General features: G+C 45.6%; 2 protein-coding genes across 3 annotated transcripts in view; one reads left to right on the forward strand and one right to left on the reverse strand.

Moving 5' to 3' along the window:
- ATRN (attractin) overlaps positions 1 to 14,454 on the forward strand; it is a 185,008-nt gene that overhangs the window by 23,457 nt on the left and 147,097 nt on the right. The window lies entirely within an intron of this gene.
- Positions 10,914 to 11,135, reverse strand: LOC118618198 (DNA-directed RNA polymerases I, II, and III subunit RPABC4). Its single transcript, XM_036244253.1, has one exon. The coding sequence runs from the start codon at positions 11,092 to 11,094 to the stop codon at positions 10,918 to 10,920; it is 177 nt and encodes a 58-aa protein (XP_036100146.1). The 5' UTR covers positions 11,095 to 11,135; the 3' UTR covers positions 10,914 to 10,917.

The following is a 14,454-nucleotide window of genomic DNA, read 5'->3' on the forward strand; positions in this document are numbered from 1 at the left end:
GCCCAAGGGCTCAGACCGCCAGTGATCCTGGTGTGGAGCCAGTTTGAGGTGAGAAACATGGCACCAGGGTGCCTGCCCCAGGAGCTTGGCTGCTGTGGGGGTGGTTAATATTACTGTATGAGGTCCTGTCCACCTGGGTTGTAAGGAGCCAGGCTGGAGTTCTCGTAGGAGGACAGTGTCTCCTGGTTGGAGGGGAACTGTGGGCTGAGTGTCGTCGGGGCTCCCCATAAGCGGAAGGGTCCGGTCGGCGTGTTCCCTTAAGAGATGTCGGAGCAACGATAGGAAGGGGAGATAGATGGCAAGAGGTGGGGGGTTAACAGATAAATTGTGGTTAATAAGAAATGGTCTGCCGTACATCAGTTTGAAGGGGCTGAGTCTGGTGGGGCCCCGTGGGGTAGCCCTAATCCTGGTGAGGGCTAAAGGAAGAAGGACCGGCCAGGAGAGTCTGGCCTCCATAGAGAGTTTGGTTAAGTGGTTTTTTAGGATACCATGGGCCCATTCAACTTTACCAGATGATTGGGGACGGTATGGTATGTGGAGTTTCCAGGTGATGTTGAGGGAGTTCGCTACCTGCTGAACCACCTGGGCAGTGAAGGCTGGCCTGTTGTCTGATTGAATCATGGTAGGCAGCCTAAATCATGGGATGATCTGTTCCATGAGGATAGAGGCAATGGTGTCGGCTGTTTCCCAGGGGGTAGGAAAGGCCTCAATCCACCCTGAAAAGGTATCAACAAAGGTTAGGAGGTAGCGGAGTTTCTTGTGAGGAGGCATGTGATTTAAGTCAATCTGCCAATCTTGGCCTGGCTGATGTCCTCTCATTTGGTGGGTGAGAAAATGGGGGCAGAGACCCCTTTGTGGGGAGGTTTTGGAACAGATGGCACAGGCCGCGTGTATCTTTTCAATTGTCTGTTGGAGGCCTGGAAAGAAAAAGTGTAGTTGCACAAACCGGTAAAGGGTTTTAGGCCCCACATGTAGGGAACAGTGGATGTCAGAGAGGAGGGCCGTAGCCTGTTTTCCTGGCAGAGCAATTTTGTCTCCAAGAAATACCCATCCTTGATCGGATATGTTTCCTCCTTTCTGAAGGAGGGTTTCTTTTTCCTGTGGAGTGTATGAGGGCTTGATGGGGTGGAGAAAAACATGGTAGGGGCAGGGGTAGTGCCCGCAGTGAGGCGCCGAGCTGTCACATCTGCATGAGCATTCCCAGGGGCAACAGGGTCTTATGAGGTTTGATATCCCCTGCAATGTACCACAGCCACCTCAGTGGGTAACAGGAGAGCCTCCAGGAGCTTAGAGATAAGGGTAGCATTTATTATGGGGGAGCCCTTGGTCATGAGGAATTCCCGTTCTTTCCAGAGTGCAGAGTGGCTATGGGCGATAAGAAAGGAATATTTAGAGTCAGTGTAAATGGTTACCCGTTTCCCTTAGGCTAGAATGAGTGCCCGTGTAAGGACAATGAGTTCTGCCTTTTGGGAAGTGGTGCCATCGGGTAGGTGCTGGGCCTCTGGGGTGGAGGAGATGGTGACCACCGCGTAGGCCGCCTGCCGCAGTCCATTTGGCCCCAGTGTTGAACTCCCGTCCACAAAGAGGACAAGGTCTGGGTCCCCTAGAGGGGAATCCGACAGCCCCTCGTGAGGCGTGCTGAGAAAGTCTATTAGTTCCGTACAGGAGTGAGAAGGTTCTGGTAGCATGGCTGGAATTTGAAGTAAAGTGGCTGGGTTGAGCTGGGGGGAAGGTGAAAGAGTGATAGAAGGGTTTTCTATGAATAGGAGATGAAATTCCTGTATCCGGGAGGGACCTAGTAGGAAAAGAGATTTATGTGAGAGAAGGTCAGTGAGTCTATGTGACGAGAAAACAGGTGTAGGTTGGCATAGAGTCAGTTTAGTTGCTTATTTTGCAAGTTCAGCTGTGGCACCTGACGCTCGAAGGCAGGGCTGCCATCCCCGGACAGTGGTGTCCAGCTGTTTGGAGAGGTACGTCACTGGGCGGTAGGTAGGCCCTATCGGTTGGGCCAGGACTCCTACCGCATTCCCATGTTTCTCGTCTGTGAAAAGGGCGTCTGGAATCAGGCAGAGCGAGAGGAGGGGAAGAGATTAAAGTGTCCCGGAGGGTGGAGAAGGCCCTTTTCACGGTGCTGGGTGCAGTGAGAGGTCCTGCAGGGGCCTCTCTAGCTGCTGTGTAGAGGAGCTTGGCTAGGAGGGCAAAATTAGGTATCCAGTGCCTAGAGAAACCAATCAAGCCAAGGAAGGAGGAGATCTGTTCTGCAGTCTCGGTGGCTGGAGGTTGCGGAGGGCTTGGGTCTGGTCTAGAGTAAGGCCTCTGGTGGTAGGGGTTAGAGAAACACCTAGGTAAAGGACAGACTTGGTGTGAAGTTGGGTTTTAGCAGAGGAGACACGGTATTCCCTGGAGCCGAGGAAGTTAAGGAGAGTAGCAGTATGCTGTCTCGAGGTGGACAGCGAAGGGCTGCAAAGGAGAAGGTCATCTGCGTATTAAAGGAGGGTACTGGGCTCCAGTGAACAGGAAGCGAGATCCTGCGCCAGAGCCTTTCCAAATAGGTGTGGGCTATCTTGAAACCCCTGTGGCAAGACAGTCCAGGTGAGTTGCTGAGCTATGTTGGTGTCCGGGTCAATCCAGGTAAAGGCAAATAGGAAGTAGGAGTCTGGGTGAAGAGGAACAGTAAAGAAAGCATCTTTAAGGTCGAGGACAGTAAAGTGGGTGGTACCAGGGGGGATGTGTGAAAGTAAGGTGTAAGGGTTGAGGACTACCGGATGGAGGGGGACGATTGCCTCATTTATCAAACGTAGGTCTTTATCAAACGTAGGTCTTGGACGAGGCGGTAAGCCCCTGAGGGTTTTCAAACAGGAAGGATAGGGGTGTTGCAAGGCAAGTTGGTGGAGATCAGCAGACCCTGACTTAAGAGACGGGTAATTATAGGTTTGAGACCCCGGCGGTGAGTCACCGAAATGGGGAACTGGGGCCTCGATGGGTATTGCGAAGGGTCCTTCAGTCAATTTTTTTTTTTTTTTTATCCTCACCGGAGGACATCCCTCCATTTTTTGTTCAGGTAGAGTGGGAGGGAGAGAGAGGAACAGAGCGAGAGAGAGAAACATCGATGTGAAAGGAACACATCTAGTGGCTGCCACCCTCACGACCAACCAGGGCCAGGGACAAACTGCAACCGAGGTACGTGCCCTTAGCGGGAACCGAACCCAGGTCTCTCAGGACTGCAGGCCGACGCTCTAACCGCTGAGCCAAACTGGCCAGGGCCCTTCAGTCAAATTTGAATGGGTGTGTGGTGGGTGGCTGTCTTCGGGGTAGAGGTGTCCCAGACTCGAGGGTTGACAACATCTGGGGAGATAGGGAGTTCGAGAGAAGGAGGGTGGTCGGTGGTGGTGGGAGAGTCTTTGGTGAGGAGGGGTAAGAGAAGATGAGAGGAAACTGTTCGGAGTCATGTCATTTGGATAGTAGCCCCAAGACTGTAATATGTCTTGGCCCACAAGGGGCATGGGGCAAGAGGGCATAACTAGGAAGGAGTGTGAAAAGGGGTATCCGTCTAGACTGCATGACAGAGGCTGTGTGCGAAGGGGAAAGGAGGGTGTCCCATCAATTCCCATAACTGAGACCTGAGAAGGATCTAGAGGCCCGGAGTGAGATGGCAGAGCAGAGAAGGTAGCCCCCATGTCCACCAGGAATGAGATGGACTTACCCGCTACCTGCAGCTTTACCCTGGGCTCAGCAAGGGTGATTGGGGTCCTCGAGTCCGGGTCGCGTCAGTCATCCATGAGGCCGAGGAGCTCAAGCGATGGGCCCGTTTGGCCGGCCTGTCCTCCACGTGGAGGCATGGAGGATGAGCCTGTTGCCCAGAAAGGGCAATCGCTCCGCCAGTGACCAGGCTGTTTACAGTCTGAGCATGGTTTTGTAGGTGCCCGTGGACATGGGCATTGATGGGCCCAGTGGCCTTAGTCACCACATTTGAAGCAGGCCCCTGGTGGGGTTCCCTTCGGTGGCCCGGAGACATTAAGTCCCTTAGGTCAGGCACCCCCCCTGTACCCTGCCCATGCTGGGCTGCCGGCCTCAGGTCTGCCACTAGAGCCTGGGTTTGAAGGTTTACCTTCTGCTGCATTCGGGCCTGACGAGTGGCCTCAGCCTTATCCTCCCGGGCATTAAAGACTTTAAATGCCATGTTCAACAGGTCTCGGATAGGGGTCTGAGGGTCCTCTTCTGCCTCTTTAAGTTTCTTTCTAATATCTGAAGCTGACTGGGAGATAAAATGAGTAGCTAAGATTGTGGCCCCCACTACTGAGGCAGGGTCTAGTCAGGTGTGGAGAACCATAGTCTCAGGTGGTTTAGAAATAGAGCTGGGTTCTAATCAGGTTCCTGAGTGACTTCTCTTAGTCTGTCGTAGTTAACTACCTTTTGGGCTCATTCTGCATGCCTGCCAAGAGGCATTGGACCATCTGGTCTCACCTCCGTCTATGGTCCTGCCCTGCTTGATAAGTCCAATTGGGTTCTGCCTCGGGGACTGCCTCAGTCCCGATGGGCATCTGGTCATCTATAAGATGCACCTGGTCAGTATGGGCTTGTGCCGCTGTTCAGATTTGATCATGTTCATCAGGGGTGAGGGTAGAGGACATAATGACATAGAGATCATGCCAGATAAGGTCATAAGTCTGAGTGAGATGTCTGAACTCTTTGATAAAGGCTGTGGGATTGGTAGAATAAGATCCTAAACGCTTTTCAATAGTGAATAAATCGGAGAGAAGGGGACATGGACCCACACAAGTCCCTCTGCTCCTGCTACCTCACAGAGAGGGCAGAGGTCAGCCCTTTCCCATGGGTCATGATGTGACCGCGTGTGGGCACTAACGGGAGGGGAGAGTGGGAGTCGAGATGGAGGGTGGAGGGGGTTAGAGGCCGATGGGTCAGGATAAGGTGGAGGAGAGTTAAGAGAGGGATCAGGTCAAATGGGAGGTAAAGACAGTTCCTCTGGGGTGTCGGCAAACGAGGAGAGGTCAGGAGCAGAGGGTCTGGAGGGGGTGTCTTTAGCTAGGAGGACCTGTGCCGTGGAACAGAGGTTAGGATGGGATTGCAAATACCAAAAAGCCTGAATATATATAATTTCCGACCATTTCCCATTTCTTTGGCAAAAGTTTCCTAAGTCGGTGAGTATGGTAAAATCAAAAGTCCCTTCAGGAGGCCATCTGGACTGGTAGTCCAGTGGGTATTATGGCCAGGCCACAGTGGAGAAGAACAGTTTCTTCTTATTAAGGGAGGGATCTATTTTTGAGAGATTTAAAATGAGACACCCTAGAGAGGTGTTTCTGGATCCAGTCGAGATTCCTGATTGCCCATGGTCGGCCCCAGTCCCGGAGTGATCAGAGATGAGAATTGGCGTCCCACAACGCAATCTCTGGTCACTGGACGGACGGATAGAGTGGGGGGATGTCCGGGACATCTCCACGGAACCCCACGCACTCGGAATGGATAGAAAGTCCCTGCTGCAGCTGCGATTATGGACAGGGAGCCCCGGAGGTGGAGGGAACTGAGGAGAGGCCAGAGGCAGGGGGACTTACCACACCGTGCGCTGAACTGGAAGGTCGGTGGTTCCTGGTCTTCCTCGGGATGGAGGGAGAGGAGCGGCCCAGGCGGGCTCAAGCTCCTCTTGGGTTTCAGCACCAGATGTAAGGTATCTCACCAAGGAAGAAAGAGAAACGGGGCCACAAAGTAGCCGCAAAGGTGGGCAAAAGTTTTATTGAAGCGTTCCGGACTGATCCACGTGGAGGGGGCCAGGGAAGTGGCGCTGCTACTTTCGCCTGGGGAAGATTTATAGGGACATTAGGGTCCTGGGTGGGGTGATTAGTTGTGGCGTCAGGTGACTGGCTAGCTGCTGGGGAGATTCCAACGTGGCGTATATTGATTGGCTGGGAAGGGTGGTGGGACTTGACCAGGAGTGTCACCTCAGCCACATCCTGGTAAGGTGGAGCCTCCCAAGTTAGGTTTCGATTTCTCCTCTGGCCATCCATTTCCAGGTCATGTGACTTCCTGGTCATGTGACTCCCTGGAGTTTGCTGGCCTTACACTCTTTTCTCCAGAATGTCATGGATATGTAATAGGAATTTAGTCTGGACTTTCTTTGTAGTAAATTTTGTTTGAAATAAGAGCTTAAATTTTTTTTGTTGCTGTGAAAACTTTGTTGGAACTTCATTAGGCAGCAAACGTTATGTGAATATCTATGATGTTTTAGGCAGTGGAGAAAAAGAAGTAAATGTGATATGTCCTTGAGAAAGTCATGACAGTCTAATGGGCAGAGATATTCCTCTCTGTCAGTGATAATCAGACCACATGTAAGTCAACACGGAAGGCAACACTCAGCTCAGTACAAAAAACATTGGGCACAGTTCCCAGAATTCTAAAGGACATTTGAACTGAGATCCAAAAGGGTGTTTAGGAGTTTACTAGGTGAGGAAACGAAGGAAGGATGAAGGGAAGTTAAGTCTAGAAAGAGAAGTCAGGATGTACTAATACATGGGGACTTACAGGCAGGTGAGTTGAGGGAAGAGAGGTAACATTTGATGTTGCTGAAATATGGCCTGCTTATTCTGGGGAGCAGTGGCTAGAGATGGATCAGGGGAGGTAAGCTGAGGTTGGATGCAATGGACCTTTCATGTAGTGTTAAGGTAAGAAAAGGTTTCCATGCAGATTTTGATGTGATCAGATTAGCCTTTGAAGAAGATAACAGGTGTCTCTGTAGAGAACTGGCCAGATCAGGGAGCTGGGCTGAGTTGTTGCAGGAGACCAAGCTTCGATGAGGAGAAATTTTTTCTTTTTTTTAACTTATCTTTATTGCTCAAATCTTTTTTTTTTTTTTTTTTGGTACGTGCCCCTAGCGGGAACCGAACCCTGGACTCTCTGACCGATGCTCCAACTGCTGAGCCAAACCGGCCAGGGCTAACTTATCTTTATTGTTGAATGTATTACAGATGTCCCTCTTTTCTTCCCCCTTGACCCCCTCTTCCTCAGTCCCCCCCCCCTCCTGCTTTCTCCACATTATTGTCTGTGTCTATTGGTTATGCATATATGCATATAAGTTCTTTGGTTTCTCTCTTTCAGCCCCACCTTCCCCCTTCCCTTTGAGGTTCATCAGTCTAACAACCAATTTGTACTTCCTAATCCCTTCATCTTTTTCTCCCAATGCCCTCCTATCTGGCAACCAATAAAAAGTTCTCTGTATCTATGAGTCTGTGTTCTGCTTGCTCATTTTGTTTGTAGATTCAATTGTTGATAGACATGTATTTATTGCCATTTTATTGTTCATATTTTTTGATCTTCTTCAAGAAGACCCGTCAATATTTCATATACTGGTTTGGTGGTGATGAACTCCTTTAGCTTTTTCTTGTCTGGGAAACTCTTTTTTTTTTTTATCCTCACCCGAGGACATTTTTCCATTTTTTATACAGATAGAGTGGGAGGGAGAGAGAGGAAGAGTTAGAGAGAGAGAAACATCGATGTGAAAGGGACACATCGAGTGGCTGCCACCGCACGACCAACCAGGGTCGGGGACAAACTGCAACCGAAGTACGTGCCCTTAGCGGGAACCGAACCCGGGTCTCTCCGGACTGCAGGCCGACGCTCTAACCACTGAACCAAACCGGCCAGGGCTGTCTGGGAAACTCTTTATATGGCCATTAATTCTAAATGATAGCTTTGCAGGATAGAATAATCTTGGTTGTAGGGGATGAGGAGAATTTTAACTAGGGCTTTGGCAATGGGGATAGAAGAAGAGAGAAAATGAGTGGTTTTGTAGGCTGAACCAATGAGTAAGGTAGAGGAAGAGTTGATAAGTTTTGAAAGATAGGGTGATGATGACAAAATGGTGGGGAAAAAACAACAGGTAAAAGAAGGAGATTTAATGTCTTACATTTATGACATAGGAAATATGGGTCTGAAACATGGGTCTAGCTTTGTGCTGGAAATATAGCTTGGGCAGTTATCAGCATACAGACGGTAGAGGAAGCTGTTAATGCAGATAGGATTATTTATAGGGGGATCATGGAGAAAAGGATCTGGAACAACTCCAAGGACAGTCTAGAGTTTGAGCAAAGGAATTGTCCCTTTTATTGAGTCTTTTAAGGTAGATGATTTGCTATATTTTTTAAATATGAGGAAGTGTATTATTTTGTATTTTTAATTATCATCATGGATAGGTATAGTAGGATATCCTAAACATTAAAGTGCACAGCACTCATTGGTAATGTTATATCATTTATAATAGTTATAGATTTATTATTTAAAAATAATTAGGACAGATGTTTAGTCTGTTACATTTTAGGACTTATTAGCATGATACATTTTCATGAACTTTTTTTCACTATATTTTGATTTTAAGGAATTATAATTAAAATTTTCTGACTAAAGGTGAAACTTTGGAATATGGAATTATTTTTAGTATTTTTGCCAAAAATTTAGCCACTTATTTAATACTTAGAAATTCAAAGATTATTCATGGAAGATTTGTTCTTAATTTGGAGTATGTATTAGAATAATTTTGTGGAGCTTTTAAAGACACCAGTGCAGTGCTGGGTTCCACCAGAGAGTGGGCCCCATTATTTGTCATTTGTGTTTTTTAAAGCTCTGTGGATGATGTTGATGTGTACTCCAGTTGAGAACCTTGTATCAGCAGTTTGTGTAGGGGCTTTGTTAGTATATTTTATTTCTTGCTTCTATAGTTAACTTCTTTGCTTAAAGCTGTGACTGCAAAGGCCAGACAGAATACCAGCAAGTTTATTTTTCTGGCCATCATAGTGAGACCATTTAAAATTTTGTGTGAATTTAAATTATACATAAAAAAATTCAGTAGCAGGTTAGTCTAGGCCCAGAGCATCAGAGAATTGATTGAACAAAATATGGTATGTCCACATAAGGGAGTATTGTAAATGCAGTAGCTATAAAAAGGAACGAGGACTATGTATACATATGTTGTGTGGTCATCTTGAGACTATATTGTTAAATGAAAAAAAAAAAAAAGCAGAACAGTAGTATTGTATGCTGCCGTTTTTCAAAGAAAGGGTGTCTGCAAATATATACACTTGTATTTCTTTTTCTTTTTTTTTTATCCTCACTCGAGGACATTTTTCTATTTTTTTATTCAGATAGAGCAGGAGGGAGAGAGAGGAAGAGAGAGAGAGAGAGAAACATCGATGTGAAAGGGACACATTGAGTGGCTGCCACCCGCACGACCCAACCAGGGCCGGGGACAAACTGCTACTGAGGTACATGCTCCTAGCGGGAACCAACCCAGGTCTCTCTGGACTGCAGGCCGACGCTCTAACCGCTGAGCCAAACTGGCCAGGGCTGTATTTCTTTTTTTAATCCTCACCCGAGGATATTTTTCCATTTATCTTCAGATAGAGTGGAAGAAAGGGAGGGAGAGAGAGAAACATGAACGTGAGAGGGACACATCCAGTGGTTGACTCACAACCAAGGCATGTGCCTTGACTAGAATCGAACCTGCAACTCATTGGTCTGCAGCCCAACACTCTAACCACTGAGCAAACCGGCTAGGGCATATTTTGTTTTTTAAAAGTGTGTTTCTGCCCTGGCAGGTTTGGCTCAGTGGTTAGAGCGTCTGCCTGCGTTCCAGAGAGACCTGGGTTCGGTTCCCGCTAAGGGCATATACCTCAGTAGCAGTTTGTCCCCGGCCCTGATTGGGTCATGCGGGTGGCAGCCACTTGGTGTGTCCCTTTCATGTCGATGTTTCTCTCTCTCCTCGCTCTATCTGAACAAAAAATGGAAAAATGTCCTCAGGTGAGGATAAAAACAAACAAACAAACAAACAAAAAGTGTGTTTCTTAGTTCTCTCTACTGAAAAATTCTAGAAACCAACCTAGGTAGCATCGAGCACTATTAGTGTCTGACTGTGTTCTCTAAATAATAATTCTCACTAATATTTTATATCATAAGCTACTGGGGAAATTTCTGTTTCTGTCAATGGTAAAATAGCTTAAAAATTTTTTTTGTTTATTGATAGTAGAGAAAGAGGAAGGGAGAGGGAGAGAGAGATAGAAACATCAATGAGAGAGAACATCGATAGGCCACCTCCTGCATGCTGCCCCTCACTAGGGATCAGGCCCACAACCCGGGCATATGCCTTGACTGGGAATCCAACCGGCGATCTCTTGGTGCATGGGTCAGTGCTCAACCACGGAGCCACACTGGCTGGGCTAAAATAGCTTTTTTAAGTCAACACTTCAGCTGAAAACACTTGGAAAAGCTGGGAAATTTTTAAAAAAAAATCTGTTTGAAGGCTTTGAAGAGTGAGCAAGACAGACAGCAAGGACTTGGGAGACCAAAATTTTGGTGAGAAGGAAAGCTCAGAGTGGTAAGATCAACTTTGTAACAGCTTTTCTCATGGAGTGATTGGCTGGTTTGAAATGTGCAGCTAAGAGGTTGAGCAGAAAATTGTGTCAGAGAAACTGAGATTTCTGAGCAGAGTTTTTGGTAATATCTAGAGTTGGGGGACAAAATTGAAATTCAGGACCTGCCAAGAAAAGAAGGGCACTGGAAAACACCCCAGGCTTTCATTGGGAACCCTGAAGGATAGGCTACACCCTGTGTTTCAGGGTGAACTCAGAATAGATCAGCTCTCACAAAGGCTAAAACCTAGCTTTATTTTTTTTGAGTTTTTGTGAATTATTTTATTTTGCAACAAGCCTTTGAGATAGGTGCTATAATTTCATGCCCATCACACAAACAAAAGAAGTGAACCCTAGGAAATGATTAATAGATACTGAAATAGAATACTGTTTTTAAAGTGAAATTGTGTGTATATAGTTGTATTCATAAAAGTAAGTACACTAATCAAAAGCTATACAACATTAACAGCAAATTCAAATGCGAAGGTATTCTTCTGAATTCCATGTTTCACCGAGCGTCAAAAACCACCAATCTTTTAGTCCTTTTCTTGTACATTATTCTGTATCCACATTCTCTGCATCTGATTGGATCCCTGGATTTTATTTCACTTTCTGTGTGACATTCTCCACAGATATATATTATTGGCTGCTGCTCTGGGGGTTGGACGTCCTCCTGGGTGTCCATTGTTAGACCGGAGTACCGACAAAGTCCTCGCTCTGCGATTCCAAACGTAAAACCTAGCTTTAAAATAACCTTTATCCTTGATTGGGTTGAGGAGGTTTATTGCATGCTAGAAGCAAATGTAAGCCTCTGGAGGAAGGCACCATCAACCATTGATTCAAGTTATCTGTATAATTTTATATTTTCAGTAATAATATATGATACATATTTATTTGTATGTAATTATGCTGTATATAATATGTTTATAACATATAATATTTATAAAGCTTAGTCTGCATTTAATAAAATAACCAGATATATAAAAATAAAAGAATTAACTGAAAATTAAGAGAGAAAACAGATCATTGAAATAGGCTTATAGGGAGACTTCCAGGACAGATGAGATGGTATACACCCAATTTTCCTGCCAAGTCTAATTATAAATCCTGGAATTGGTGCAGAAGACAACCAAAGGAGAACTGTGGAAGGTTATAAAAGGGTATGCTGGTTTGGGATTGTAAGACTGGAAGAACAGCATAGTCATAGGACATCTTGCATACCCCTCACTGAACAGAAGAAGGTCACATAGACCAGTTGTTTCTGACGTTCTAACCTAGTATCCAGGTGGGCTTATTCCTCCCCTGAATCGCATGGAGTCCCTCTGAAATGGGAATGCAAGCCTGTCAACATCAACAAGGATGATCAACTGGGAATCCCACTGAATATGTGTGGAGAAGAAGCACTATCCTTCCCCTGTCTTGAGACTTCCCTTTTCCACTGAGAGATATTAAGGCAGGCAGGCAGAATTGATGCAAGAGAGCTGTAGCAAACATTCCAGTCTGAGAAGTGTTTTTGTCCTTGAGGAATTGCAACTCTCCTCCCTACCCAAAGATACCAGGGCGGGCACTACCTGTAAAAAGGACACAGCTACAAATGGCCTAGTCCAGGAAAATGTCTTTGGCATTGTGGGCCTCAGTTTCTTCTCAGAGAAGCTACCCAGAGACACAGGGGCAGGTAAAAGGGACCCAGCTATAGTAAGTGACATGTTCTGGGAAGAATTTTTGTCTCTGTGGGCTCAAGACTTGCCTTTTCCATTCAGAAACACTGGAAAAGCCAGGGTTGGGGGCAACTTAGGGCTATCACACCCCTTCCCCACCAAGAGACACCTGGCAGCCTGCCTTGGGGAAACTGCTTTCACTCCCTCAAGCAGCACCAGCAGGGACCAGTGGGAACCCAGTGGTAAGCAGATAAACAAAGCAGGTCAAATAATACCACGAAGGCTCTGAAAAATTAATCTGCCATGAATAGACCATAAAAATAGGCCAAGATCCACATGCTGAAACTAAACAGGGTGACTGCCTGTTACAATAAAAAACTAAATAAGACCCTATATTAGTGGCTTCTAACATAGTAGAAAAATGTTTAAGATGTAGAAAATCACGTCATAATAACAAAGGAAATGGCAACTTGAATCAGAAGAAAACAATCAACAGACACCAACACGAGATGAATTAGACGTTGGAATTTTATGACAAGAATTTTAAAGCAGGTGTCATAAAAATGCTTCAAAATCTGTTTAAAATTATCTTAAAACAGATTCCTCTTCCTCTCCCCTTCTTCCTTTTCCTTTTTGTCTCCCTCTCTCTTCCCCCCTCCTTGTACCCTTTCTTCTCCACCCTAACCCCCCCAAAATAGCAAAAAAGAACAACAAAAAATTATCTTAAATAAAAATACAAATTTCAGCCCTGGCCGGTTTGGTTCAGCGGTTGGAGCGTCGGCCTGCGGTCCTGAGAGACCCGGGTTCGGTTCCCGCTAAGGGCACGTACTTCGGTTGCAGTTTGTCCCCGGCCCTGGTCGGTTGTGCGGGTGGCAGCCACTCGATGTGTTCCTTTCACATCGATGTTTCTCTCTCTCTCTGTTCCTCTCTCTCCCTCCCACTCTACCTGAACAAAAAATGGAAAAATGTCCTCGGGTGAGGATAAAAAAATAAAAAAATAAAAAAAAAAAAATACAAATTTCAGCAGAGAATGAAATAAAATTATTTAGAACCACATTAGTAATGAAATTAGAAAGAATCAAATGGAATTTTTTTTTTTTTTAATCCTCAACCTAGGAGTCCGGCAAGTGTGGCTCACTGTTGAGCATCAACCCATGCACCAAGAGGTCACCGGTTTGATTTCTGGTCAGGACACATGCCCAGGTTGTGGGCCTGATCCCCAGTGGGGGACTTACAGGAGGCGGCTTATCGATGTTCTCTCTCATTGATGTTTCTAACTTTCTCTTTCTCTCTAAAATCAATAAAGAAAAAATATTTTTAAAAAATCCTCACCCAAAGATACTTATTTCTTTGATTTTTAGAGACAGTGTCAGAGAGGGGAGGAGGGGGGAGAGAGAGAGAGAAACAGAGAGAAACATTGATGTGAGAGAAATACATCAACTGGTTGCCGCCTGCACGCACCCCAACCAGGGCAACCCAGATACATGCCGGTTGACTGGGAATCGAACTTACGACCCTTTGGTCTATGGGCCAGTGCTCTAACTGTTGAGCCTAACTGGGCCCAAATGGAAATTTTAAAATTGAAAAACACAGTAACAAACCCATTGTATGGATTTAATAGTAGAGTTATAACAGAGGATAGAATCAGTAAACTTAAGAACAGAACAATAGAATTTACCTGATATAAATAACAGAGAGAGCCCTGGCCGATTTGGCTCAGCGGTTAGAGTTTTGGCCTGTGAACTGGAGAGTCCTGGGTTTGGTTCCTGCTAAGGGCATTTCCCTCGGTTGCAGTTTGTCCCCGGCCCTGGTTGGGGTCATGTAGGTGGCAACCACTCAATGTGTCTCTCTCAAATCGATGTTTCTCTCTTCCTTCCTCTCTCCCTCCCGCTCTATCTGAAGATAAATGCAAAAATGTCCTTGGGTGAGGATTAAAAAAAAGTAACAGAGAGAAAACAATAGGATCTAAAATTTATATAATTGGAGTCTCAGAAGGAAAGGAGAAATTGAGTAGGACTGAGAGAGTATTTCAAAGAAATCATGGCTGAAAATTTGGCAAAAGAAACCTATAGATACAGATACAAGGTAGATATATATGTCAGTTACTTTCCTATGTACAAGCAATGAAGAAGTAGAATTTGAAATGAAGAACAGTATCATTTACATTATTAGCACCCCCAAAATGAAATATTTAGTTATAGGTCCAACAAAATCTGAACAAGGTCTATATGCGGAAAACTAAAAAACTGATGAACAAAATACAAAAAAAACAATAAATGGAGAGATATTCCCTGTTCATGGATAAGGAAAACTCAATATTGTCAAGATGTCATTTCTTTCCAACTTGATCTATAAATTAAACACAATCCCAATAAAAATCCCAGCAA

This window comes from Molossus molossus, unplaced genomic scaffold (assembly GCF_014108415.1).
Source record: "Molossus molossus isolate mMolMol1 unplaced genomic scaffold, mMolMol1.p scaffold_m16_p_6, whole genome shotgun sequence".
Lineage (NCBI taxonomy): Eukaryota > Metazoa > Chordata > Mammalia > Chiroptera > Molossidae > Molossus > Molossus molossus.